Source organism: Mustela lutreola, chromosome 15 (assembly GCF_030435805.1).
Source record: "Mustela lutreola isolate mMusLut2 chromosome 15, mMusLut2.pri, whole genome shotgun sequence".
Classification (NCBI taxonomy): Eukaryota; Metazoa; Chordata; class Mammalia; order Carnivora; family Mustelidae; genus Mustela; species Mustela lutreola.
Window position 1 is genome coordinate 4,771,298 of NC_081304.1, and position 27,887 is coordinate 4,799,184.

The 27,887-nt window shown below is 57.3% G+C and overlaps 2 protein-coding genes across 2 annotated transcripts; one reads left to right on the forward strand and one right to left on the reverse strand.

Moving 5' to 3' along the window:
• Positions 1-5,574: 5,574 nt before the first annotated feature.
• PRCD (photoreceptor disc component) lies at positions 5,575-16,913 on the reverse strand. The gene is made up of 5 exons (XM_059150355.1): positions 14,826-16,913; positions 14,453-14,521; positions 12,291-12,371; positions 11,813-11,905; positions 5,575-7,371 (listed from the first exon to the last, which is right to left on the reverse strand). The coding sequence occupies exons 1-3, from the start codon at positions 14,897-14,899 to the stop codon at positions 12,350-12,352; spliced, it is 165 nt and encodes a 54-aa protein (XP_059006338.1). The 5' UTR covers positions 14,900-16,913; the 3' UTR covers positions 5,575-7,371; positions 11,813-11,905; positions 12,291-12,349.
• Positions 16,914-17,290: 377 nt separating this feature from the next.
• On the forward strand, positions 17,291-26,790 carry CYGB (cytoglobin). The gene is made up of 4 exons (XM_059150339.1): positions 17,291-17,644; positions 22,366-22,597; positions 22,893-23,056; positions 25,443-26,790. The coding sequence occupies exons 1-4, from the start codon at positions 17,502-17,504 to the stop codon at positions 25,474-25,476; spliced, it is 573 nt and encodes a 190-aa protein (XP_059006322.1). The 5' UTR covers positions 17,291-17,501; the 3' UTR covers positions 25,477-26,790.
• The last annotated feature ends 1,097 nt before the right edge of the window (positions 26,791-27,887 follow it).

The following is a 27,887-nucleotide window of genomic DNA, read 5'->3' on the forward strand; positions in this document are numbered from 1 at the left end:
CTGGACGTGAATTAAGGGCCGGCCTCGGAGACCCGCGGGGCACACGGTGGTGGCTGTGCGACGCCCGGAGCTGCACAGGCCGGAAGCAGCTCTCCCCGAACCAGGAGGGACCCTCTGGCCCCAGAGGAGGGCCTCAGCGCTCTCCCGTCTACACGCGCGGCTCGGGAAGCGTCTTCCGACCCAGGACTCGACCCAAGCCTCCCAGCCGTCTTAGGAAGGAGACCGGCTACCGTCCCCATCCCGCCTCTGAGGACGGGTAGTCGAACGAACTAGCGCCGGCTCAACGAAGACCTCGTCTTCCTACGTCCACCGACTTACCCCAGCCAAAGGCCCGAGACTGCTCGTCCCGTTCTTTCCAGAGAGAAGCCGCCATGTCTCCCGGCCACGCGGCCTGCCTCAGAGAAGAAGGCGGAGCCGCGCCTGCGTAAAGGTCTTTTCAGACATCTCGCGAGGGCTCTCGCGATGTTGAGAAACCGTTCATGGGAAGTGTAGTCCAAGCAACAGCCGCTGGGAGGCGGTCGCATCCTCTGCGCCACTGTGGGGCTGGGGGTAAGACGGTTTCCGCCACCAGGGACAGTAGAGAGCGCGGGGTGGGAGCCCTGATCTCGGAAGAAAAGGAAGACAAGGCGGTGGCTTCAGCTACCGTCATTTATCTGCTGGGTCCACAGATTGTCCCTGGCCCAGACTGGGGTGGCGCAGGAAGTTCAAGGGGACCTCGAGTGGGGAGGTTGCCACATTTGCTTATGTCTGCCTACCTTAATTTGTAAGTTCTTCAAGGTGGGAGACAGGAGACGTCTGTGTCTCTTTTTTTTTTTTTTTTTTAAGATTTTTATTTATTTATTTGACAGAGAGAGATCACAAGTAGGCAGAGAGGCAGGCAGAGAGAGAGGAGGAAGCAGGCTCCCTGCTGAGCAGAGAGCCCGATGAGGGACTCGATCCCAGAACCCTGAGATCATGACCTGAGCCGAAGGCAGCGGCTTAACCCACTGAGCCACCCAGGCGCCCTCTGTGTCTCTTTTTAAGGATGGATTGGTGGAGGGGCACCTGGGTGGCTCAGTGGGTTAAAGCCTCTGACTTCGGCTCAGGTCATGATCTCAGGATCCTGGGATCGAGCCCCACATCGGGCTCTGCTTGGCGGGGAGCCTGCTTCCCCCCCTCTCTCTGCCTGCCTCTCTGCCTGCCTCTCTGCCTGCCTCTCTGCCTACTTGTGATCTCTGTCAAATAAATAAAATCTTAAAAAAAAAAAAAAAAGATGGATGGATGGATGGATTGGTTGATTGATTGATTTGAGAGAGAGCACGCAAAGCAGGAGGAGGGAATCTCAAGCAGACTACATAGCAGAGCCTGCCCCAGGGCTCCATCCCACTGCCCTGAGATCATGACCCCAGAGGAAACCAAGAGGCCCTCACTTTACCACCTGAGCCACCCAGGGGCCCCAGGAAATATGTCCTTTAATTATTTTAGTTTCCTCACTAATGTCGTCACCTCACGTGGTTGGTATTCGGGTGCCTCTGCTCACGACACTCCCAACAGACACGCGTGGGCTCACCTCTCAGTAACTTCTAGCTTGTAAAATTGACCCTGAAGCTTCTCTAGCTTACCCTTGAAGACACTGTTTTGTATAATACCAAAAGGGGAATGGGTTCTTTCCATGTACACTTAAGTTCCTTTCATTTCAGACTTGGAGAGGGAGGTTTTTGTTTTTTTAAGATTTTATTTATTTATTTGAGAGAGGGAGAGCACCAAGGAAGAGGGAGAAGCAGGGTCCCCACTGAACGGGGAGCCTGATCCCGGGACCCTGGGATCATGACCTGAGCCAAATGCAGATGCTTAGCCGACTGAGCCACCCAGGCACCCCTGGAGAGGGGGTTTTTCTGTTTGTTTTTAAGACTTTATTCATTTGAGAGAGGGAGCGAGAGCACAAGCACACAGGGAGACGGAGAGAAAGAAGCAGACTCCCCACTGAGCAGGGAGCCCGATGGGGGACTCGATCCCATGACCCCGGGATCATGACCTGACCGGGCACCCCTGAAGAGGGAGTTTTAAGGGTGGAAGTTCCCAAACTGGCTGGTATGCAGGCCAGCGGCCTGCTGTAGGAGAAAACAGCGAGAATGGATACCTCTTAGCGCTTACTATGTGTATGTGCCATTCACTCCTGGAGCGCCGGACCTGCACTGATTTGTTTAATGTGCACCACTGCCCTGTGAAGGGCACCACCACTACCCCCACCCCAGAGAGGAGGGAATGCAAGCGTAGAGTGATGAGGTAACTTTCCCAAATTCACACACAACCGGCCATTGCTGGAGTCGGGGTTTGAGCCCAGCCTGTAAAGTCCAAGCTTTCACCACTAAGTTGGACTGCACCGTGTATGTGTCTACACCCTTATTACAGGGCTTCTGGTTGTGGGGGAGAGGAGCAATGAGGGGTTTTGTGCGTTTGCAGGGGTGATCAGGGGTGAAATTACTAGCCGGAATGATGGGCACCTGTCCTGTGATTTGGGCAGCGGCCAAGAGGCCAGAGCAAAATGCAGTGAGAAGGCTTGGGCCTGCACACCTGTTGGGCACACTGCCTGGGCAGGCCAGAAATCCATGGGAAAGACAGGGCGTCTGGGTAGCTCAGGCGGCTAAGCATCTGCCTTCGGCTCAGATCGTGATCACAGGGTCCTGGGATGGAGGCTCAGATTGGGCTCCTCGCTTGGTGAGGAGTCTGCTGCTCCCTCTGCCCCTCTGCTCCTGTTCCTTTGCTTTCTCTCTCTCTCTCTCTCTTCCCTCAAATAAATAAATAATCTTAAAAAGAAATCAGTGGGAAAGACAACAAAAAATGCATCAGATGCCTGAATGAGTAGGCAGGGTTTCAGAGCTGTCGATACCAAAGCGTTAAATGTTGTGATTTTTTTTTTTTTTTAAAGTAGGATCCACACCCAGTGTGGGGCTTGAACCGACCACCCTGAGATTAAGTGTGGCGTGCTCCACTAAGCCAGCCAGACACCCCGAGGTCTGGGATGCTTGAGTTTTCTGTGCGGTGGAATTACTATGCAGCCGTTGTTCCACGGCTAGTGTGGATCTGTATTTATTGATATGGACAGAGTCACACAGTCGAGTGGTCAGTGATAGAAGTCCAACACGGGCTGATCAGGGCCCATGTTCTCTGTGCAGGTCAAGGACCTTGGCTCCCAGCACAGATGGGAAATCTAGTCAGTTGGTCTCCTGCGTTCTGGTGGTTGGCTCATCGGGTTCCATTCACTGATGGGATTTCAGATATGGTATCTGAAACCCACATTAATAGGAAACTGAGTCTCTAGAATCTGAGGTTAATTTCTGAACTGGGAAAAGCAGCCCTGCTGTCATTAACAAGAACAGGAAGGTGGGTTGGTGTATCCCAAGTGGCTGGCTGCTTAGTTGGGAGCAGCTGACCGGTGATTCACGATTCACGATTCTCGGGAGGCCCACAGCTGTTCCTCCTCCATCTCACAACAGAACAAAGCTACTGGTGGGCTTTGCGCTTCATTGGAGGCAAGCTCCTCCCCAGCCCTGAGGGCCGATCTTGCTGAGTCGCCACCAGACCAGACCCTTATGATAAATCTATTTCTTCTGCCGGGAATTCAGAAAAGGGTTTGTGATGCAGTTATGCCAAGTTTGGGAACATTTTCTTGTTTTTAAAAACAACAGCCTCCCTTCTGGCTTCGGGATGCTGTGAAGATAGGCTGCTTAAGGCTGTGGCAGCCTTCTTGCGTCCCTGAGGCTTGTTCCAAAGCCAGAATCCAAGGTCTGGCGTGGCAGGGTAGAAACAAAGGACAGAGTCTTCGTGATGAACTGCCGAAACCCCAGCCCTGGAGCCCCGTACCTTCAGACCTTTTGTTTGAACTCACAGACACATTTTTTTTTCATCTTAATATTTCTGAATGTGAGAAGCATTTTGCAAGCAATGGCATGTTAGTTTCAGTGAAACACAGAATGAGAGTTTTTAACATTTATTTATTTGAGAGATGGGGAGGGGCAGAAGGAAAGGGAGAGAGAATCCCAAGCAGACTCCCCGTTGAGCACAGACCCCCCCCCCCACACACACACACACAATGCAGGGCTCAATCTCACGACCCTGAGAGCGTGATCTGAGCGGAAACCAAGAATCGGGAGCTCAACGAACTGCACCACCCATGTGCCCCAGAATGTGAGATTTAAAAAAGAAATCTCCATACTGTTTGAGCCACCCTAAGTTGGGCGTTCTGTTGAGTCACAATCATCCTAAATGATACGATCCACATGTGCCACATCCTTTTCTTTTCATTATAATTCTCTGAAAGAACGGGTCATGGCAAAATAAAAGGAATGAGCTGACATGTGCACATCCCCTTTCTGAAAACACAAAAGCTACTGTCTATTAAGTGTTTGCTCTGGGCCAGGCTCTGCTCGAAGCCTTTAAAAAAAAAAAAAAAAAAAAAAAAAAAAAAAGATGTATTGAGGCCAGACTAGCATACAAAAAGCTGTAGGCGCTTAACGCCTCAGACTTGATGGGTCTGGTTCTCCAATGTGCCCTCTTACGATCACCGCCTCCCCCTTTTGCAACAAAAGGAGCCAAAGGACAGGAAGGTGAACGTGATCAGTGAGTGGGAGCCTTGAGATCGGACTGCAGACAGTCCAGCCTCAAAGCTTCTGATCCCCGTGGCTGTGCGGAGTTTCCCGGAAGAACACAGGATGACAATGGGACACATTCTGCTTCACGCCAGTGACCTGACTTCAGCCAGCTAGAAAGCCCAGCATAAAAGCACAGAGGGTTTTTTTTTTTTTTTCTCACCCTGGGATTTCTCAGGACCACGACAGAGCGCCACCAATGGTGTTCAGCGGAAACCTGGGCCCGTGGACCACACGACCTGTAACCTCCTGGAGGAGAATTATGACAAGGCGTACTCCATTCCCTCAGAAGAGGCAACCCTGGCACCACAGTGGTTGTTTCCTGTGTTTGCCAAGAGCACACCCATCCCCTGCCTGCTCAGCAGAGCTGTTGCCTCTCGTAAAATTATTGCTTCATGGGTTCTTAAAAAAATAAATGAATATGAAGTACGTGCAATATCCTGTTGACCTCTTCTGCTCATTTCGGGATGTATCTCTCCCTCCCCCGGAGTCCTGCCTTCTCCAAGGCTGCCCAGCCTGTCCTTATTTTTGTATGTTCCCTTTGCCTTGAAATCTCCTTCCCCGCATCCTCTCCTCTGCTAAGCAAATTCCAACTCCTGTGTCAACACCTCCTCTGCAAAGCCTCACCTGAGAAGCTGCAGCGGTCCCGAGCTCTCCTCGGAGTGGTCTGCCGCAGGCTGGCGTAACACAGGCTCCGCACCCAGGCGGGCTCTGAGCGTGGTCCCAGCCCTGCTGATTCTAACTGAGTCACCCTTTGAGAACCGCTGCCCCTCCGTCTGAGCCTCTTTGCTCACCAGGACATTAAGAACAGTGCACGCGCAGCACCTCCATGGGCCAGGGGGGAGGGGCCCTTGTTATCTGAGCACACTTCTTAGGATACTCAGTCTTAACGATTATTTGTTTTCACATCTGGCTTTTATTTTGTTTTGTTTTTAAACTCTAAGTCGTTTTAAACTCTTTAAGTTGCTTTATTGAGGTATAATTTACATACATACAATAAAATGCATGCATTTAAAATGTATGATTCAATAGTCCCATCAGTGACACACCATATAACCACAAGCCCAGTCAGGGTTTAGAACATCTCCAGCACCCGGAAGGGCCCCTTCCTGCTTATTTCACAGCCCTGGCCCCAGGCAACCGCTGATCTGCTTTCTGCCACTCCAGATTAGTTCCTCCTGTTCTAGAATCTCCTATGAATGGATTCACAGGGTAGGTGCTCTTTGGGGTCTGGCTTCTTTCAGGGCTGCGTGCTGTGACTCACTTGGTGACCCATTTCGTTTCTATTGCTGAGTAGTATTCCATCGTGTGAATGCACTGCCTCCTTTTCTTTCTTTCTTTCTTTTTTTTTTTTAAGATTTTATTTATTTATTTGGCAGAGAGATCACAAGTAGGCAGAGAGGCAGGCGGTTGGGGGGGGCAGACTTCCTGCTGAGTAGAGAGCCCGATGCGGGGCTCGATCCCAGGACCCTGAGATCATGACCTGAGCTGAAGGCAGAGGCTTAACCCGCTGAGCCCCCCAGGCGCCCCAACACACTGCCTCCTTTTTGATCCATTCGCCTGTTGGTGGATATTTCCGGTTTGGAGATATTATTAATATCTGTTTCCAGTTTGGAGATATTATTAAAAACACTGCTGTGAACTTCTCTGTACAAGTCTTCTTGTGACCGACGGGTTCATTCCTCTTGGATAACTTCCTAAGAAACTGCCAAACTGGCTTCCCAGCAATGCGTTAGTACAGGGGCATGGTTGTTCACCAACACCTGTTGTGGTCAGTCTTTTAGCCATGCCATTGAGTGGTTGTGGTTTGAATTTGCATTTCCTTGATGACTTATGATATTGTGTATCTTTTTATGTGTTTATTAGCCATATGTATACTTTCTTACAAAGTATCTATTAAAACCCTCTCCCCTTTTTTGTCCGCTGTCTTCTTATTGAGTTGTAAAAGTTCTTTATATATGCTGGACACAGGTCCTTTCTCAGACCTTTGCTTGGCAAATATTTTCTTCCAGGCTTTCCAAGAATTTTGATAAAGTCCAATTTATCTGTTTTTCTTTTATGGTTAGTGCTTTTTGTATACTCTCAAAAGCACTTTTCATTCTCCTTTGGATCACTTTCATAGCGTCTGTTTTGGGGAATCCCATGGGTCTGTGTGGATATCCTTAGGAACAGCACGCTGCCCCGAGCTCTGATCTTGTCTCCTCACTGGAACAGGACCACTGCCGTCTGCTGGGGTTCCCCGCCCCAGGCCACAGGCAGGGACCTGTGTGAGGCAGACCTGAGGCAGCCACGGGGTCACCATCCCATGTGGCACCCGCTGCCAAGTACTGGTTACTTCTACTTTGCTGGGTTTTCTGGTTCTTTGTGGCAGGAAGTCTCACCCTATTTCTGCACCCAAGGGACCTGGCACACGGGCTCCATCCACACTTGCCAAGGGAGCCAGTCATCGTCAGCGCCTCCAAACACGGTCCATCGAGGCCTGTCTGGACTGGGAGAATTGGGAAATGGTCCATCCCCTTCATCTGAACAGACTGTTCTTCTGAGAGTAGTCGGGGGTCCCTCTCAGGCTCAGCACCAGCCCACCCGGGGTCCGCACTGCTTGTTAAGAGGGGAGATAAGGTGCAGAGAAGGAAAGGTCAAGTGACTAGGCTTGGCCAGGCTCCTCCTGTTGTCCTCACTGGCGCAGTCAGGCACTGTCCCTTTCGTCGCCGTCTGGGTGTGTATGTCACAGCGATATGCGGGTCTTAAATAAATGACCAAGGAAGAAACGAAATCATTCCTTTGAATGTTCCGTGCGCCCGGCTTCTGCAAATAGCATTACACGTGTGTGTGCCCGTGTGTGTGCAAGCAGGTGTGTGCATTCGCACAGACACAGGACCGGCCATTCCTATCCAGCCTCAGGTGCCACAATGTATCAGGAAATCTTTTTTTTTTTTTTTTTTTTTTTTTCTCAGCGCCCTCTCATCTTAATCCCCACTAGGGGGCATGTGTAGCCCACAGAGAGGGTCCGTTGTCCTTAGGTACAAGGATTGGTTTCCAGCTGAAGTCCCCGGGTCCCTCTTGAAGCCATCTCCTTCACACCCTACACCCTCCCCCTGTAAAAAAAAAACAACAAAGCCTTCCTCCTCAACCTCCCCGCTCTCCTGCTGGGCCGCTGGCTGCCCTCCTACCCCCAGGGCTCTGCCCCTGGTTGAAGGAGACTGCTAGCAGACCACCAGTGACAATGAGTGACAAGTTCCATGACCTTGTCATCGCAGCTAGGGGCCACTGCTTCCTCCCTGAGGGGTGTGACAGATCCCTGAAAGGCAGCTCTCCACACTCCCCTCAGTCGGCTACCCAGGACCACCCTTTCAGGGCCCAGAGTCAAATCCAGCCTGGAATGATGCATTCCTGCAGAGGGAGCGCGGGAATGTCACGGGGCGGGCTCCACAGCTCTCATTCTCCGTGCCCTGGTGGGCAGGTCATACCCAGAATGTCCTCAAGCCCCAGCGGGAGATTCGAATCCTCTGTGCTCCAACACCTCCCCAGGCCTTGGCATCACATTGCCAGGGCGCGCTTTCTGGCTTCACTACTTGCTGTCAGTGACCTTGAGCAAGCTCCACAAACTTCACCTTCCTTATTGGGTAAATGAGGATGACAACAGTCCCTGCCCCATAAATGAGACAATGTGTATAAATAAAGCACTTGGCACAGCGCCTAGCACAGAAGTGTTTGAGACACATTAACCATTATTAATATTAGTATCATCATCTTACTGTAAACCTTGGCCATTTCTCTTCTTTCGAGGCTCACGAAGAAGCATGACTTCCCTCTAGCTCAAGGTCTTGGGCTTCTTCCTAAGTGAGGTCCTGCAAAGGGTCCCTAGGAAACTGTGGGACCAGTCCCGGTGCCATCGCGCCTGCTTCATCTTGAACTAGGGCCTCTGCTGGGCGCCCTTGCCCACGACCCTCCTGCACAACCACGTGTTTGGGTTTGGGATGGGCAGGGCTCTCCCTGTGGCAGCATCTGTCCCCTAGGGTGACACAGGACATCAGTGGCTCATAGAGCTGCTGTGTCTGCCTCTCCTGCTCCCCACACCCTCCTCCACCACCTCATTAGCTCTCCAGTCATGCTCCAATCTCCAGGAGAGACTGGCAGCAGCCACAGAAGTAGCAGACAGCGGCACCTCCCTGCTCCTGGCTGCCGCCCCTGGCCACCCTGCAGCTCAGAGCAGCCTTTCTCCTGTCACTCAGGCTCCGACTGGCAGAGAGATTAGCATTCAGAGGGAGAATGGAAAATCATCAAGGCCATCACCTCCTTCTTCCTTAGGAGCTAAGATACATGCAGGGAAGCAGAGCCAGTGGGAGGGGGGCTGTCCAGGCCAGGCCTCCCCCTGGAGGTTAGGACAGGGCTCCAGGCACACAGAGGCAGCAGCGATCCTCCCTGGTCCTGTGTGCCTGGTTGCTGGGTCTTCCCAGGTGCCCCAGGGCTGGGCTGGGCTTGGCTCTGGCTTGTTTCAGAACTGCCCATCGCCCTGCTGTTGCGTGTGTGGAAAGACAAGGCGGCGGGAAGGGCCACGGGGCGAGGAGGCAAAGCACTAGATGCTCTGAACCCACCATTGTTGCAAAGTGACCTGTTGTTCTATAGTTAACACTGCCTCCCGGGCTCAGATATATGGAAGGCTTGCTGAGCACTTTAGACACGTTATCTAATTTAACTCTGACGACCACTCAGAGACAGGTTTACCATAATCCTCCTTGTAGGAGAAACCCCAGGTTGGGGACGTTCAGTAACCCATCCAAGGCCACAGAACTGGGAAGTGATGGTGGAGTCTGGACTCCTATCTGGTGCTCTGAGCCTGGACTCCTCACTCCCAGATTCTGCGTTGATATTTCATGAAAGCCAGCACCCCGCCCCCTCGCCCCCGGGGCCAGGGGAGCCCCAGCTCTCAGTCTCTGCGCTGCCTCTCTGGTTGCCCTTAATCCCTTCTGTCTGCCAAGCCCCTGGGCTTTCCTGCTCCCATTCCCAAGCAGCAGCTCTTTCCAAGGAAATAGGGCTGGGGCGGGGGAGAATGGGAGGAGGCAGCCTCTTGGGGACACTGGGTCCACCCCTGCGACAGTGGGCTGAGACAGGAGCACTTGGGGCCCAGCATCGGCTGAGGGTGGCCACTTCCTGCAGCAGGAGAGGGGCTGCAAATGTGCACGTTGTGCAGAGAGCCCAGGGGTGGGAGAGCCCCGGGGAATAAGAGGGAGCGTGGGCTAGGTGTGTGGGGAAGGTGTAAACACAATCTGCTCCCACCGAAGCCAGCCGCTCCCTGGGGGAGGGGGCCCCTCCCGCCCAGCCCACATGGCACCCCAGCTGCCAGGGTCCAGGCAGCCGCCAAGGCCAGCCCACACACCCCCCGCCCCCGCCCCCAGTCCCCTCGCCTTCCCTCCCTTCATCTGGGACCGGTGCCTGGAGGAGCCACCGGCCCCTGAGCGGGTTCCTGGAACAGAGCTGCGAAGGGGTGTCACTTTGTGGAGGTGTGTCTGGGCCGCCAGCCAGCCCCTGTCCTGCCAGGTGACCTTGGCCTGACAATTCCTCAGACTCGTGCAAGGAGACAGGCCACCTGGAAACGGCAGTGCAGAGCCGAGGCTGAAGGGACAGGAACATGGCAAAGAGATTAGAGAATGAATACACAGGTCGGGCTCGGGGACACAGACTGGGGCCCCAGGAACGGTGTCCTCTGGCCCTCAGCCTGACAGCCCTGTCACCAGGAAAGCCACTGCCTGCCTCACAGCAGAAAGACGGGCTGACAGGAGCTGAGACAGGGGTCACGAACTCTTGGCCTGGGTCAAGTGGGCAGTGGGGCTCTGCCAGGGACTCCAGCCCAGAGCTCCTTGCCTGGTGAGACCCTTCCCCTGCCTCTGCCCCGCCCTACTTCTAGAGGCTTCCACAGCCCTGCCAGGCTCCCTGCAGAATCAACAGCCCCTCCCCCAGGGCTTCCGTGTGGGTACCCACAGTCTATGGCATCTCACCCCTTTCCTCCCCTCCTTCATCTGTGGAGTCACAGGGCGGCAGCAAAGGGACTGCTGTCTAGAGAACTCCTCATCTCCTGCCTCCCATTGGCAGGGGCCAGCCAAGCGGAGACTTCCCCGCCTGTCAGCCCGCCTGGGGGCTGGATGGTGAGGAAGGGGGGGGGTGTGCACGTGCAGGAGGGGGCGGCGGGGGGTGCTGCTTTGCAAGATGAATGGCTTCCAGACAGTCAGGAGCAGCTGCCTGCAGGTCTGTGCCTGGATCCCAGGGAGCAGAAGCGGAAATCTGCTTTGATCTCTGCTCCGGGTCAGGCAGGATGGCGAAGAGAGAAATGGCAGAGCCGCTGGGGGCAAAGGAGGCTGCTGCGGTGCTGAGCAGTCAGCGGACTGACAAAAACAAGTGTCATGCTTTTTCCCTTCCCACACGCTACTGCCCCTTTGGAACCCGCGCACGCATGCACACGCGCGCGCCCAGAAGACGCACTCAGAGCCCAGGCTGGGAGAAGCTTTGCTCCAGCTGCAGGCAGACATGTCACAGATCCAACGGGCACTTCTTGCTGATGATCTAGCCAAGCGGCCCGTGACAGGGAGAGTGCTGGGGACCCAGGAGAGGCAAGGACCATAGGAAGCGCGTGCCACTCTGGGACACTGATGCCACGCAGCCTTGGTCCGCAAGTTTTGGGGCTGCCAGGCCAGGGGAACCCCTTTTTTTTCACAGAGCAGCTGCCAACTGCCGTGGGGTTCCAGAGACGACTAGGTCCTGGTGGTTAAGAGCGTGGGGCAGCTCTGCAGCGTCCATGAGAGGCTCGGGAAGGCGGGGTCCCCCATGAACGAGCTAGATGACACCGGACAAATTTGTTAGCTTCTCTGTGTTTCCTCATTTCCAAAATGTGGATAATAATATGCCCAGGCTCCTTGGGTTATTTCAAGGATGAGGTTAAGGAATGAGTGAGAAGCCCTATCAACGGTCCCTTAACTCTCGACCTGCTCCTCGTCTAGCCTGGGCTGCTGGGGTGCCCCAGAGTAGACCCCACCGAGTCCCTCTCTGGGCCTGCCCCCAGACGATCCTCAAGACCTCAAACAAAGGCAGCCCGTCCAGGGCAATGAGCGTCTCTGCCCCTCCTGCCGGCCACCAGCGCCAGGGGACAAAAGAGGACAAGCAGGTCCAGGACCTCAAGGGGAGGGGTCTACCTTCTCGATGGCTGCTTTTTCCCATTCCCCAGCGTGCTGCTGCTCCTTCCACCACAGCATCCTTTGTAGGTGGGGGACCAGCCGGGACTTGAACTGAAACAGAAAACCAGACCAAATTAGCACTTCCTCCCATGCCAAGGCAGAAGCTTGCATTCCAGAATGGATATTCCAGAGCTCCTCCTCTCCCTTAGAAGTCCACTGGGACTACCCGCATGGCCCCAGCATGACCACTGCCTCATCTCCTAGCTTAGAAAATGCCATTGAGATCACACATCATTCCCTTAAAACTGGCCCTTGCCCTGTGGCTGGGACCATGACAGGCTCAAGGTAGGAGCTGAGAAGAGTCCATGCTCCCCCTTATGACCGAGGAGCAAAGAGCTGCAGGTGGTCTGTTCCCACACGGCCAGGCCTTGCACAGTCTTCCGCCCTGGGGCCCAGCCTAGCCCTCTCACCTCCAAGCCTCGAAACCTGGCCCTACCTGTCTCTGCCGGTTGATGTCGGTCCCTGGGGCCGAGCTCCTCCTGAAGACGTGAGAACTTACTTCAGAGACTCTTTCTCCCTAAACAGAAAAGGACGGGAGTCAGAGGATTGAGGGGGGGTGTCCTTCCCATGCGTCCAGACTTCCACTTCCTTCTGCCCCAGGCCTAGCGAGTCACCCCACTATGGAAGAGGGGTAGCAGCGGCTGGGAAAGCAGCTGGAATTTGTGACCAGGTGATCGGAGAGCAGAAATTTCACCCAGGCTGGCCCTTGAAGGCTGGAGATGTTAGGCGTTAGGTCCTGAGGAATTGACAGGAAACTGCTTCCTTCTGGCTTAACCACACAAGGCCAGGCCTGATGGTTCAGATTCGGCTCTCTCCTCCTGAGAAGGGGTCCGGGCCCATTTCATGTGACTGAGACGGACTGCCTGAAGTCAGGGACCTGTCTGTCCCCATCGGCCACAAATCGGAGGGATGACCTTGAGCAAGTAACTTGTGCCTCCCAGTCTCTCAGTTTCCTCCACCATTCATGAGAGATAGAAATGTTTGTCTTGCCAACCCTCTGGGACTGCTATAACCCCCAAATGAGTTAATACATGGGACACCTCAGGGAATGACTAGAACACTGACCAAGAACCAGAGGAACGCAGGAGAACAGCCAGCCTTTATTAAACAGCTGCTTTGTGCCAAGTGGTTTATGATGATCTGTATTTGAACCTCACAAACAATGCCACGCCATACTGTTATCACTCTCAGTTTATATATAAATTAAAAAGTCGCTTTCTCCGAGTTTCAGTCAGTAAGGGACGTCAGGACATGGACTCTGGCTATACACTCCCAGACCCAAACTCAGCCTGGAGGACCAGTCTCCAGTGGCCAGAAAGTTAACCCTTCCCTAGGCTGAAACCATGTGGCCTTCACAAGGGATGAAGTTTTGGGAACTTCTGAAATGTTCCTTCCATGGGTGAACAGGGTCCTGCTCTGTGAGGCCCGGGGCTCACCATTTCACCTAGGTCAGCCGATTTCACCTTGGACGCTCTGTGGCCATCTCAGCTGGCCTAGATGCCAAGGAAGGGCATCGAAGAAATGCTCGTTTCTGGCACGTGCCGGGGGCTGCCCAGTGGGTCTTCTGACATTCAGAGCCTGGAGGAATCCCAGCACCAAGGAGGAGTTAGGCGCTGCACACAGACAGAGACTCCCATTCTCATGGCTTGCCAGTCTCCGTGTGGCTGAGGGCGCGTCCCACACCCCAAGATGGAAACACTGGGGTGCCCCGGCAGGCAGGTGTGCTGATTGGCTCAGGCTTCTGAGCCCTATGGGGAGACTCCCTCCAGCCAGGGGCCCGGAGCCCGAGGGCATCGTGTTCTTTGTTTCACTGGGAGTGAGAGAAGGCTAGAAAAATTTGCAGGAGAGAATGCTGTCCTCTCTCTTGCACGAGGTGGACCCACGGGCACAACAGAACGTGCCAAATAGTATCTTCTTAACAAATATTCGTCCATTTTTCCGTGTTTTGTTGGGCACAGGAGCCCTGATCATCAAAGGGCCCTGGTCACCCAGGGAAGGAACATTCCAGAAGTTCCCCAAACTTCACCCCTTGTAAAGGCCTCATGGCTTCAGCCTAGGGAAGAGTTAACTTTCTGGCCACTGGAGACAGCGTCCTGCCCGCAGGAGCTGCTCAACCAATGGCACTCCGTGCTGATGATGTCATGGTCCTCCTGCGCCTCCTATTGGGCACCGGACAGCGAATCGGGCTCGGGTCTCGGGCAGAGGAGCCGCCGAGACTGAGCGGGGGCAGCGGGAGAGGGGGAAGGGAAGGCGAGCCGAGCCAGCGGAGCTGCTTCTGCCCCATCCCTCTCTCCAGTCCCCCTGCGCCTTCCGATAGGACCCTGGGGACCACCCCGCATTCGGACAAACAAGACAGGGCAGCTGTGGTCCAGAGGACAGGCTGGGGGCTCCCACTGCCAACTGGAGAAAACGTTCAGCCTGCCCACCAGGCACACAGGGAGCAGGGTGGCTGGGGCGAGGGGCCAGCCTCCAGCGTGCACACACACACACTCACACACTCACACACTCACGTACACCCCCTTCCCGCCCCCCAGGCACGGACAGCTTCTTCCTTGGACACACCCTCCCTCCTCCACCCCTGACTCTCTTCTGCCTTACCTGCCTGAGGACTGGAGGTCTGTTTCCGAGCTGCTGCCCATTACTGCCCCGTCTGCTCCGCTGGGCTCTCTGTGGGCGGGAGGACCAGGCAAGAGGAGCTGTGGGCAGCGCCCAGGCCCAGAACCCTCTCTCCTGCAGGACCCAGCCACTCTGGCCTGGGAAAGCTGGGGAGCTTCAGCCAGAGTTTTTGAAGAGCTGCGAACTCCCCCTGCTCTGAGTGAAAGCCTCTCAGGGACTCCCTGCAAATCTGCACCCCATCCTCCACCACCCTCCCAGAAGGTCCAGGTAGCCTGGGGCCCAACTTCAGCTTGGCTCTCACCCCACAGTAGTTTCTACCCACCCACCCACCCAAGTCCACTGCCCAGTTTCTCACGGTTGGACCCGGTTGGCGAATCGGCGGCGCCAGAGCATGGCCAAGGTGCTGAGCACGAAAAGAGTGGTGCACATGACTCAGCTGCCCCATCCCCTCCCCGACAGGGTCCGCAGAAGGCCAAGATGGCCCTGTCACCTTCCGCGAGCCACTGCCGTCTGTCCTGAGGTTCCTGCTGGCCCTGGATTAGGAGGCTCAAGCTGCTTAGTGGGGTCAGCAGACCCGACCTTGCGCAGACTGATTAACCTGGCTGGGACCAGGTTGTCGCCCACGGTGGCAGGGTAAATCAAGCTTTCCCTTCGGGATGTCGATGTGACAGACCTGGGTCGGACCCTCAAGGGACTTCTAGTTTTGGCACACGCCCTGGCCAGTTACATAAATGACCACAATGGAGAGACGTAGGTGATGGAGGGCAGAGCCCTGGGTGCGCTACAAGCCTTAGGGAACGCCCAGCTGGAAGAAGAGCCGGGGGCACCGAAATTGGGAGGGGCTCGAGGAAGGTTGAGCCCCCCTGGCTGGCAGATTCTTTTGGGGGCTGCAGACATGAAAGCATCGGGCATGTTCCGGCAACTGGAAGTTGAGTGTCAGCAGAACAATGATGTCATGGGAAGGCATCGGGAGGGGAGGAAGGGAGAAGAATATTAGATGATGAAGCCAGAAAGACAAGGAAGGCCAGGGATTGAAGGGCTGGCTAAGCCGTTCAGTTGTCCCCTCTGGACAATTCTCTCCAACTGTTCCTGATGACCAACCCTCTTCCTTAAACGATTGATCTTCAGTGTGCATCGTGAAATAGTATATGCATCCGCTTAGACATTATATACTATACAATGGGGCAAATATAGTCCTGCACCAGGAACACACAGAAGACTTGCAACGATGAGATGAGAGTAAGCAGACATAAGATTTCTCCTGCTTGATTTTCCGGTGGAAACCTTCCGGGCAGGTGCTTGGAAGGGCACCACACTGGCGTCGGGCATCCTATCAGACTGCTTCAGGGAGGTGGCCAGGTGCAGAGGGCTCTGTCCTGGCCCAGGCAGCCTGGGGAGCAGAGATGGGTCTGAGCATTCATCCTCTTCCAACCCTTTCCAAAACCCACAGAAGGCACTAGATTCTCCTTCCCTCAAATGAGATGGAGGCAGAGTCAAGGGGACCCCTGCCCAGGATTCCAGGGAGGTATGTGAACCCTGAGCATCAGGGAGGGCCAGAGCTGGGGCTCCACCGGGGCTCTCTACTCGGAAATATGATTTTAACATACCTAAACCAGCGCTCAAGAGAAGAGCCAACCTCTTCTGATACTTGCAGTGGGACACAAAGTCTTGAGAAGGGCGGGGTCACCAGGGAGTGTTAGGGAGAATTGGGCCCTGGCCTCCTGCTGGGGCTGGGCATCAGAGGTCGGACCTGGCTCCCAACAGCTTATTTGCAGGGTGGGGACCCATTGGCTCCCAGGCCCAGACGCGGCCTCCTGTCCTGTGGTGCTCCCACCTCGCAGAGCAGGACCACCGGAATGAGAATTCGTCTCCTGCATTCGCGGAATCAGCGCCTAGTCGCAGCTTTGGCACCTAAGCTGTCTCCAGGGCCTGGGCCTCCCCAAGATTACTTGACACCTTCCCCACAGTACCTCCCTGTCCGGCCGGCTACCCCTCCTGTGGACTTCCCTCCACCAGGGCCGGGATTCGGGGTAGCGCCTGTTTTTTGCCTGCCTCTGTCATTCATAAGCCACCCAGGGGCCTTTCTTCCGACGCCATGCGCCATGCGCACGTACCGCGGCAGGGGTGGTTGGGGGGGGGTGGTGCTGGCCGGAAGGAAAGGGGACGCTGGCCTGGGCGCTGAAATTCGACAGCCGTCCCCCATCACCGCAGTAGGGGATTCCAACACGGAACTGGAGCAGGGAGGCGACCCCAGTCCCAAACCCTCCAGAGCCTGGGGTCCGGGGCTCCGGGAGTGGCGCCGCGGCCCCCAGTGGCTGGCTTGGGAGAAGCCAGGAGGGAGCGTGTGCTCAGCTGGGACCCCCGCGCCGCCGGAGGTTCTGCGTCCGCCCCCTCGGACGGACGGCCACGACGCAAACGCCTGGGATTGTTTGACTTTGAGTCAGTTCCCCGCCGCGTGAAGGGAGCACACACGCACACAGCCCGACACCGCCCGCAGCGTGAGCCGCGACACTGTGCCCCCCGGCCGCGCCCGCCCGGGTGCACTCCTGTGCGGCCCGCGCAGCCCAGCGCCGCGTGACCGCCCCCTCCCCCCGAGGCTCCCCAGCACTCCCACCACACCTACGCCCCAGCCCCGCCCGGCGGTCAAGGTCCGTGGTGGCCTGGCGGGCGCGATCCGCGTCTCCCCCACCCCGCCCAGCCTTCACCTTGCCGGAATTGGCTCACCGACGCGGGGTTTGGGGTTTGGAGCGGCTTTCTTTTTTTTCACATTTTTCCAGCAGACCACATCCCCGCCCCCCGCTCGCGGTCCCCCGCCCCCCGCACATATACCCTGCACACACACTCACACACACACACACACACACACAAACCCGGCGCGCAGAGACAGACACGCTCCCTCCCTCCGGCGCGCTCTACCCCTCGCTCGCCAGCCCGCCCGCCCGCCGCGCACGCAGCCGGCCCCGGCTCCCCGCGCCCGGCGCCCCGCGCCCCGCTGCCTCCGAGCGAAGCCGGGCTGGGCTTGGAGCTGCTCATGGAGAAAGTGCCGGGCGAGATGGAGATTGAGCGCAGGGAGCGGAGCGAGGAGCTGTCCGAGGCGGAGAGGAAGGCGGTGCAGGCTACGTGGGCCCGGCTCTATGCCAACTGCGAGGACGTGGGGGTGGCCATCCTGGTGAGGTAGGTGTCACTCCGGCCCGGCCGAGCCGGGGGCGGGAGGGCGGCAGCGGCTCCGGGCAGGGGCGGGTTCGGCCGGGGTCCGAGCTCCGGCGCCACCTCTCCAGCTGAAATTGGGGCCGGGCCTGCCCCGGTGCAGGCAGTGTGGGGCGCCTTGGGATGGGCGAAGCTCTGGCTGAGCAACCGGTTCTGGGTCTGGGCCGGGGGGGCTAGGAACTAAAGAGCCAGACGCAGAAGGAGGACACCCTGGTCCCCCTCCTCTCCCCGGCCTCAGAACTCCTGGCTCGGCCAGGCATGCCTTCCTCACCAGCGACCCCAAACACCCAGCCCAGCTGCGCCCGCACACATTTCAATTTGTGTGCTTCAACTGGGGACTCCCCATTTTAGAGGCGGGAAAACTGAGGCTCCACCAAGAAGGGGGAGAAAGAGGAGCAGACCCCGTCCAGCTCAGCCCCTTTCTGTGTTCAAAGCCTCTCGGAAGGACCGAGCAAAGGGCCAGGGAATAGAGGTCAGAAGGAGCAGGCCATTAGGCACCGGCTCTCCCAGCTGGCCCCTTCCTGCCCCTGGGGAGTGGGCGGGCAGGGAGCTCCCAGGTGAGGCACAGGTGAGTGGAGAAGCGACAGTCCCTAGGGTACAACCGCCTGCTGAGCTGAGGAGGGAAAGGGAGAAGGGGCAGGAGTCAGGGCTCCACCCTGGAATCACCCCTTAAAGAGGAAAGGCCATGTGTCTTAGGCTCAGGTTCCTCAGTTACCTCAGGTACCACAACCCTCCAAAGTAACTTATTTGCACACCACATGCTGGTGGACACATACCTTTGCTCTAGAGTTAATGTCCCCAACCCCCACAAGCTAGTAACGGACTACAGCACATAATGACGCTCTCTTCCCACACATGTGGGTCCCTGGGACCCCAGACTCACACACTCACCCTCAACCCGCTGTCAGCCGCAGAGGGAAGCAGCCAGATTGCGGACACAGCAGCCTTATTCTTTGGAGATGGGGCGAGCCCTTGCTTGTGGAAGGGAGAGGTGAAATGCATGCCTGTCTCCCGGTCCTGGCCCCTGGCTCTGGCTTCTCTGTCTCCCTGATTCTCTCTCCCTTCTGCCTCCCCCCAAACCGAGGACCAGCCCAGCTCCAGATCCATATTCCCCGATTCCAACTTGGAAACAGATTTTGGAGGAAAAAGAGCAAGAAGTACTCTTGAGTTGGAGTAGGATTCCTGGGCAGCCCCGAGACCCAGAAACATGGGTGGGTGGGTGGGGGCAATGGTGGGGAGGTTAAGAGAGAGTTTCAGATCCTGAAGCCATCAGACATTCTGAGACACAGACCTGTAAGTGGGACCACCCACACAAGCTCACGGTCGTGGATTCCCAGATGCGCTGGCCCACAGCCCCGGAGGGCGGCTCTCAGCCGCGTGTGTCGGCACACGCGAGACCACCAAACCTCAGGATGTACCCCCGGTGCACACACATGGGTCACCAAGAGGAAAGGAGGTGGCATCCTTCAGGCCTTGGAGATCTGCTGTCCCAACACCGACATGCTACCATTTGCCAGGGAGGGGGAGGGGACATGTCCAAGATCCGGCTTCTGGGGCCCGTCCAGCCTCCCCAGGAGTGAGGGGTGCAGAGGAAGGAACGGAAGACGGCCAGGGCTGTTTCTGGGGTCTGACATCTTGACAAGATCTTTCTCTGTGCCCCTGCAGTTCCCCATTTCTGACTCTCAGGGAGGCTGGGGTTGGGCGGGTGGCAGGGGCCCTTTCCCCATGTGCTCGGTGCTCAGTGAGAGGGCCATGGTTAACCCGAGAAGGCCTGAGACAGTGATTAGCTCTTGCTTGCCGGTCAGCCCAGGCCACACTCCACCTGACCCACCTCTGTGTTGAGGGATGGGAGCCCCTCGCTGGCTCAGCTGCTCCCTGCCAGATCCAAGCCCCACCAGCCTATCCCTCCTGGGTCTCTTCTTGCCCCCCGCCCCCCGCCCCCCAAGCTGCCAGGTTGTTGCGGGGGCGGGGTGTGCAGGCTTTGTTAAAAGTTAAAAAGGGGGAAAGGAAAAGATGGATAAGCTTCTCGGGTGTCCCAAAGGCCCCTCTCCAGATCCTGCCCTCCTCAGTCCTGGCCCACAAGCACAGGCCCCTGAGAGCCTGAAACACTAGTTCCCTGGCCCATTGCTCTTTGGGTCCTCCCTCCCACTGGGCTAAGACCAGCTGCACCCCCCACCCCAGCTCTACCCCAGGAGCCAGGCAGCCGGTGGTAGTGGAGAAGCCGTCTTCCAGTCTGAACCAGACCCCACACCTGCACTCCAACTGAGAGGGAACACCCCTGCTCCGGGAAGCCTCTCTCCTCTGGGTTGTAACTCTGCTGCCTTCCCCCCTCACACTCAGACGAGCCTATTTCAGGCTCTGCTGGAAGCCCAGATGCCTCTGGGAGTGGAGAAACCCCCCAAGGCTGGCTGCTGAGGCTTCTCCCCGGCAGGCAGCACAGGCCTGGACAGGGAGGGTCGAGAGTGTCTGTGGAGGGGCCAGGGACAGAGGCCCAGCATGAAGGAGCAGAGCACAGGGCATAGCCGTGGGGCTCCCTGGGACTGTCACTCCTCAGGACCATCACCTGGCCCCGGGGTGTTGGGGCAGGAGACTCCCTGGGTCCCTGGCCCCCCATCTCTGCGTCCCGAGGCAGGATGGGGCAAGTAGAGTCTCTTCTTCCTGACCCCGCTTCGCTGGGCAACCTTGGCTATCAATTCCTAAAACAGAACTTGGGGATAAAAACAGTGCCAGCCTCAGGAGGCTCTTGCAGGATTAATGAGACAATCTAGTAAGTGCTCAGTAAGTCTCCTCATCAGTAGAGCAGAGACAATGCCTGCTTGGTCGTGGCAGTTAAATGAAGGAGCCGGTGGAGATGTTTTGCACGCGGCGACACACCGGGCGAACAGCGATCATTATTTTTATGGCAATGTGAAATGCCCAGAGCCCAAGATACTCATCTAAGTCCAGATTGGGTTTTTCACATTTGTCCTTCATACAGTGCCTCTCCAGAAAAATCCAATGTATTTTCAGACTCATTGCCTCATTTGTCCTCACCATCGTATCTGTGAACTATCGAGCGGGAGGAACTCCTCTCACACTTGAGCAGACAGGGGATGTGAAGTGGTTTGCCCAAGGTCGCCCTTGGTCTCCACATGGACCATGTCTCGGTCACTCCCTCCCTGCCAGCTGCAGCTGTGTCGCCGGGAGGGTCGGCCCCGGCCAGATGCTCTTTCTACAGCTGTCCCGGCTCTCTGGCCAAAGGGCTGATTTGGTACATTATCAGCTTTCTCTGATCACAAAGGGGGACACTTCGGAGCTGTGACACCACCTGACAAAACAGGTTGTCCTGAGACATTCCGGACACGTCCTGGAGTTCTGACCCAGTCTCTCCGCGGGTACCTCCCCCAACAGCCAGCTCTGTCTGGGAGAGGGAATGCAAAGGTCAGCCTCCTGAACGTCATCCTGCAGACCACAGGGCCCTGGGCGGAGATACTGGGTCAGAGGATGTGTGAGAGCCACACCCTGCCCTTGGGTGGTAGGACCCAGTCCAACAGGCAGAAAGGGAAGCATAGGTAAAAGGTGGCAGGGGAACCCCTCCTGGCCTTAAGGGGAAAGCCATCTCCTAGGAGGCAAGTTCAACCTGAGAAAGAGTGAGGAAGACATCCCTCACACGGTGCATTAAGAAAGGCTGGCCGGCCCAAAGGGTGTTTTACCAGCAGTGAATGGACTGGGCTGGAAGAAGGTGGCTGAGTTGGGACAGTTTGTAGGAAGCCTGGAATCCCAGGTTGAGGATTTTTATCTTGGCCGGTAGGCAATGGGGAGCCACTGAATGTTTTTGAACATGAGAGTAACCTAGTGAGAGTAATAGCTGGAGGGAAATTAGACAATTTCAGGTAAGCTAGAGAGGGGAAGAAGAGCTAAAAAGACCTGGAGTCTGCCCCGGAATGGGCACAGGCTTCTTGGAGAAGCAAGATGTGGAGATGTGAAGTAATAGGAGGGTAAGACCAGTCTGTAGTTCTGATTAAGTCAGCCAGTCAATACGTGCCCAACGGGCTAAGGAGGGGAGCGCGGCGTGAGGAGGAAGCAGAGAGCTGGCTGGACGACTGAGTTGCATGTCTTCCCTCGTGTGTGCTGGGTGACCTGAGCTAGGTCACTCGGGCTTTACTTTGTTTGCAGAGAGGCTCTAACCTGACTGTGATGAAGTCTGGCATTTATTGAGCACCCCGTGTTCACACTGTGCGGAGGACCCCACCCTCCGTGCCTCAGTTCATCCCCACAGCAAGCTGGGGACAACGATGCCCATTGCTTAGAGGAGGACACGGAGCCTCAGAGAAGTCAAGTCCCTTGCCCAAGGTGACACTGGCCTGAGATTCCAGAACTAGAGCTCTTACCCTCTCTGCTGGGACTACAGCAGGCCTTGAAGGGTGTGTAGGATTTGGAAATGAGGCCAGAGCAAGAAAGGCAGAGGCCTGGGAGACACAGCTGATAGTGTGCAAGCCTGGAAGACGGAAATGGGCAGGACCCGGCGGTGGGGGGGCGGCTGCCTGTAAGCCAGCTGGGCCAGAGAGAGGGTCTGCGTCTGAGGGACAGGAGGGACGGTGGTGGAAACAGTTAAGGGGGCTTGCCCCTCCTACCCCGCACCCCCATCATCCTGGCCATCTCGGGGTGGGGCCGCGGCGGCCCCCGCTTCAGCAACCCCTCCCCGCCAGGTTCTTTGTGAACTTCCCGTCAGCCAAGCAATACTTCAGCCAGTTCAAGCACATGACCGAGCCCCTGGAGATGGAGCGGAGCCCCCAGCTGCGGAAACACGCCTGCCGGGTCATGGGGGCCCTCAACACTGTGGTGGAAAACCTACACGACCCCGAGAAGGTATCGTCTGTGCTCGCCCTTGTGGGCAAAGCCCACGCCCTCAAGCACAAGGTGGAGCCCGTGTACTTCAAGGTACTGTCTGGGTGGGCGTGGCCAGTCCACCACCCACCCCGCTCCGCTTGGGGAGCCCCTGGGACAACAGCGGTGACCACCAGACGGCCCAGCCTCCTCCCGCAGCGTGGTGGTGACGGGGAGGGGCGCAGGATGGGGTCTCCGTGGTGCCTGGTCCCCCAAGTCGCCCGGCTGTCATGTCATCAATGATCCCCTTGGCCAGACTCTGGGTGGAAGGGGTGCTGGGGTCCTGGGGCTTTGGGGGGTGACACAGGGTACCCAGGCGTTTACTTTTCCCTCCTCTCTTTGCTCCCAGATCCTCTCTGGGGTGATTCTCGAGGTGATCGCCGAGGAATTTGCCAATGACTTCCCAGCAGAGACGCAGAGAGCCTGGGCCAAGCTGCGCAGCCTCATCTACAGTCACGTGACCGCTGCCTACAAGGAAGTGGGCTGGGTACAGCAGGTCCCCAACACTACCACGTGAGGAGGGGTGAGGGTGGGCCGGGTGGCTTCCCTGCCGTGTCTCCCCCTGCCCGCTCATCTCCGGTCTCTCCTGGGGTGCAGGAACATTTCCGGGAGGCTGGGTCTGGGGTCTGACACATTGACAAGCAGGCACGATGGGCAAGGGCCAGGCCCCTCCTATGGGTGGCAGTGAGCCCTGAACAAATTCTCCTCTAGGACAAGAGAGCACTCAGAGCCCTCAAGGCCGAGGCCACCCAGGACAGGGAGGTTCTAAAAGGTTCCTGCCGGGAAGGCTAGCTCATCGGGCCGGAGGCCGGCCAGGCTAAGTCTGGCCATTTCCTCCCTGGGTACCAGTCACAGGGGGCCGTTCCTCATCTCGTGCTGGCCAGTGCTCCTTCTTGCCTCTGCCTCAGTAGGGCCGGAGCCAGGAGAGTCACGAGGTTGTGTGCACACGGACACACGTGCCCGGGCCCATGAGGGGCCTGTGTGGGTACCACGACCACACACACCATCAGCGGGGTCTACTTCTCAGCTGACCCTGGAGGCCAGGTTCCCGGGGCTGGGGTGAGGGCCGGGGAGATGGGCTCGAGGAGGGTGGCCGGCCTCAGGGACTCCCGCTGACTCGGAGCATGAGGGGAGGGCCGGCCCCAGACATGGTGGCTGGGAACACTCAGGCCTGCCTGGGCCCCCAAGGGGCAGGCGGCTCTGGGAGCTCAATGGAGGGGTGGAGGCAGAGCTGGAGTAGGAAGGAGGGAGAGGCGCGTAGGCGGGAATGGGAAGCAGGGGTCAGCCAGCGGCTCAGGACACGCGTTGTAGAGAAACATTCCCAGCAGTTTCCCATGGAAAAGGCGCGTCTCCTCCCTGGGCTCCAAGCTGGCCCACAGAGCCTGCCGGGACCTCCTGCTCGCAAGGCCTCCAGGCCCAGCTCTGGAGGAGGTCCCTTGAGGGTGACCTTGCGAGGCCCAACCTCCAGGCCTTCCTGCTGCTGACCACACCGGCTCCAGCTTGCTCTGGCTCCCTTCCCCCACCGCGGCACCACCCCAGGAGAGTAGAAACCTCGGGAACTTCTGGCTGCAGCCAGGCAGTGACTCCAGATGTGCACAGCTGGGTCCTGGCCGGCCCCAGATCCCCGGGTGGACGGCAAGCAGGCCGAAGATCTTTACCAGCCACAGAAGGTGCTGGCAGAGCCCAGAGAGCTGGCGGAAGCAGACAGAGGGGCCAGGGAGGGTCAGTGGGGGGAAGGGGCTTGCCCTCCCACGCCTCTCCCCAGGCCGGCTCAGCTCTGGCTGCCAGAGATGAGTTTGTTTACAGCCAGGAGACAAGACTTCCTGCTTCTAGAGAAAAGGGCTTTTTTACAGGGGCCTAGAGGGACTGGAGAGGGAGAAGGAGAGAGAGCTGGCCAGCACTAGTCCCAGTGAATCAGAAACACATGGACAGCGTTTCCCGACACGAAGCCCTGTCCCCTCCCCTGTCTTGCCCCAGCTGGACCCCTGGGACTTACATCTCACCAAATCACAAACATTAAGAAACCACCAGAATCTCAGTCTGCCCATTTCTGCTCCTCGAGGAGTGAATGGAGGGGCTACAGCGGGGCCTGGCTGGAACCCTGCATCCATCCGGGCCTGGGCACCTTGAATTTGGGTTCCCCCCATCTGCCCCAGCCGTGAAGTCCTGGGGATTAGCCCCCACCCCGGTCTCCTGAGGGCACGCGTGTGGGCCCCAAGAAGGCGTGTCTCCCTGGGCCCAGGGCCTACAGACCCAAACTCCTGCCAAGGTCCAAATGGGTTCAGATGGTGGGAGGGAGTTTCAGAACAGAGTTCTAGAAGGCCTCCGTCCAGCTTCTCTTATCAGGGAAGCAGTGGTGGGCCAGATGCCACTGTTTATTGAACTGTGCTGCTTAAGATTTTATGTGCATTTTTCTTGTGGTTTGGGGAGTCGGGAGGTGGGGGGGCACGGTGGTGAGTGCAAAGAGGCTGGTGTGCAGAGGATGCCTGTGGGTGACAAGAAGGGCACTCAGACAAACAAGCCAGACAGAGAGGAGACGGGTCTCGGAATTCGTAGAAAAAGAGCTGACTTTTGAAAGGTTCTTTGCAGTTTGTGAAAGGCAAACTCGGTTGCCTGCGGGAAACTCCGATCCCGCAGAGTCAAGCCAAACAGACGTTATTCACAGGTTGGAGAGAAAAATCTGGGGTTCAGGTGGGCCCCTTGATTTGTCTGAGGTCACGCAGCGAGATCCTGGCCAAAGGGGGCCGGAACTTGGGTCTGGTGGGCTGCTTTGGCTGCAGCTGGCTGGGTCTCCCGGCAGATCGTGCCCTGCCTTGCCGTCACCCCCTGACCCCCACGTTCCCTGGCCCCACTCCGTGCCCCTGGTAACCTCTTAACTCCATCTCTATCTCGTCCACAGCCCGCCGGCCACGCTGCCCTCTTCGGGGCCATAGGACCCCCTCTCTCCTCCCCCCTCCCAGGCAGCACCTTGAGCAGAAGGCCGAGTTCTGAAGACCCTCCTTGACCCTCCATTTCTGGGTGCCAAGGAAGCTGGAGGAAACCCTGACTCGTCTTCCCAGAAAGAGGCAGCCTCTGCTGTGGCCACTGTCGCCACTGGAGCGGCCGGCAGGTGGCGCTGGCGGCCTGTCTGCTGACCCCAGCTCAGGGGCCTGTGGGGGTGGGGACGCTTCCTCCTTCAAGAGCTGGGCCCACTCTTCTTAGCTTTTGTACTCTCTGTCAGAGACCTAGCTGAGCAGCTGGCAGGAGTCCGGGGCAGGTGTGAGTCTCTCCAGGAGTTAAGCCAGCCCCATTTCTATCTGCCCGACCAGCATGCAGGTCCCCACATCACTATCTAGAGCATCACACACACTCATCAACCATACAGATATATTCTATATACAATCTCTATATAATATATATATATATATATATATATACATACATATCTATACTGTGTATCTACGGGGCCCAGAGGCACACGGGAAGCCTTGGTTGTGCCCATCTGCGTGTGGTGCAGGGAGGGGTCCTGGTCATGCTTCTGGGCAGAGGACGGAATGTTCTGGCTGAGATGGGGCTCCCACCTCAGCACAGACAGGATCTACACCTGTGGCCAGGGTGGCGGGGGACCCAAGGGCCTGGGTGGGCAGGGCGGGGGGAGGGGTGGACCCAGCTTGCCCGCAGAGTCCAGCCCATTCTCTGACCGGCTCTGCACATTCCTGCTTTCCACTTCCAGGTAAAAAGGATCTGGCCTTCCCCGCCTCTCCCCGCCAAAAGGATGTGGCTCCCTGACTTGCTCCAGCATGGGCAAGGGCGGACAGAGGGGCCGGCCGTGTGGGACAGGAGGACCGCACTGGGGGAGGGGCCGTGGTACAGAAACCCTGAATGCCAGCCCCATCTGCCTTTGCTGCTAGGAGCCCAGCGGGAGTGGGGCTCCACGCGGCTGTCAGCCATGACCGGCCAGATGCCTCCCTCCCATCCTGGAGCTCTGTGGGCCGAAGGCCCAGGGCCTTCCGTCCCTGACCCCGGGCTGCTGGTTAGCAGTCGGGTCCTGTCCACCCATCTGGGTCAGAGTTGCTGGGGACCCCGTCCCCCGTGTGTGCCCCTTGGTCACGTGTGCCATCCTCAAGGATGTCTGGCTACTGTGGCTTCTGTGCCTGTGTCCCCTCCTGTCCCATCCTCGTGCAGCCATGCGTGTAACGGCCTGTCCTTTTGTAGTTTCTGATGTTTGTAACCAGACCCACCGTGTCATTAAACAGACTCGCTCTTGCCGCGTCCGCGCCACTGGCTCTGTCTTTTCCTGCCAGCTGCCACTCGCCTCTGCCTCCCTCGCTTAGCTCAGGGCTCAGGCCTGTTCTTGAGAGCCACCCAAGGGCCCCCTCGCCTCTGCCTCAGCCACGGCCAGCGGTGGCTCCTTGGAGCTGGGGCTTACAAGTGGAGCAGACGCCCTGACCCGGGTAGTCGGAAGCCCGGGCTGGAGACCAGAAGCAGGGCTGTGGAGGGCCAGAAGGGTGTTTGTGCTGTTTTTAAAATCGAGGGGCTTTCAGTGTTGTGTCCTGGAAGTCTCCTCCCTGGGGAGCATAAGATAAGTCCGGGAGGAATCCGGGAGAGATGTTCAGGAAAATGAGAGAGAGTCAAGGATTGCCCACCCCCCTCACCCCTTCCACCCCTCTGCTAGACATGAGCGCTGGGTATCCCACACGGGGAAGGGGGTGGGCAGCTCCCGGAAGTGTCTGGCAGAGGAGGTTTGAGAAAGGAAGTCTGTTTACGTATACCACCTTAAACTTCTAGCACCTTCCCTGAGCTCTCAGCGCCCAGACCCCCTTCCCAAGCCCTGGATCCCACACCCCACAGCCTCAGGCCAGCCTGCCCCACCCCCACGCACGATGGAGGCAACAGCCAGAGCAACAGCTCCCTAAGGAGGGACCAGGAGGTCTCTACCCCCGGGTGGGCTGCAGGAGAAGCAGGAAGCAGCCTCCGAGCTTGGGAGGGCTCCCGGCTGCCTAGGAAGATTCAGCTGACATGCAGGGCGAGTCTTGTCTCTCAGACCGTGAACTCTTTGAATGCACTGTACACCTTCGTCTCCGGGGCCTGGCACAGCCGAGGTGCTCAAAAGAAATCCAAAGAATGAATGAACACCGCTCGTAGAAAGCAAGACCAGTGCATGGGGCCGAGAGGGAGCTGTGTGAACGAGCCGTGAGTGCAGAGTGGAGAGGACAGGAGTGGGCAAGGCCTTTCCCGGGAGGCGGCGCTGCAGGATGGAGAGCTGGACTCTGGAGCCAGACGGCCTCCTAATGCTGTGTGACTTTGGGCAAGTTACTTAGCCTTTCTGAACTGCATAGTCCCCTCTAATTTAAAATAGGAGTGA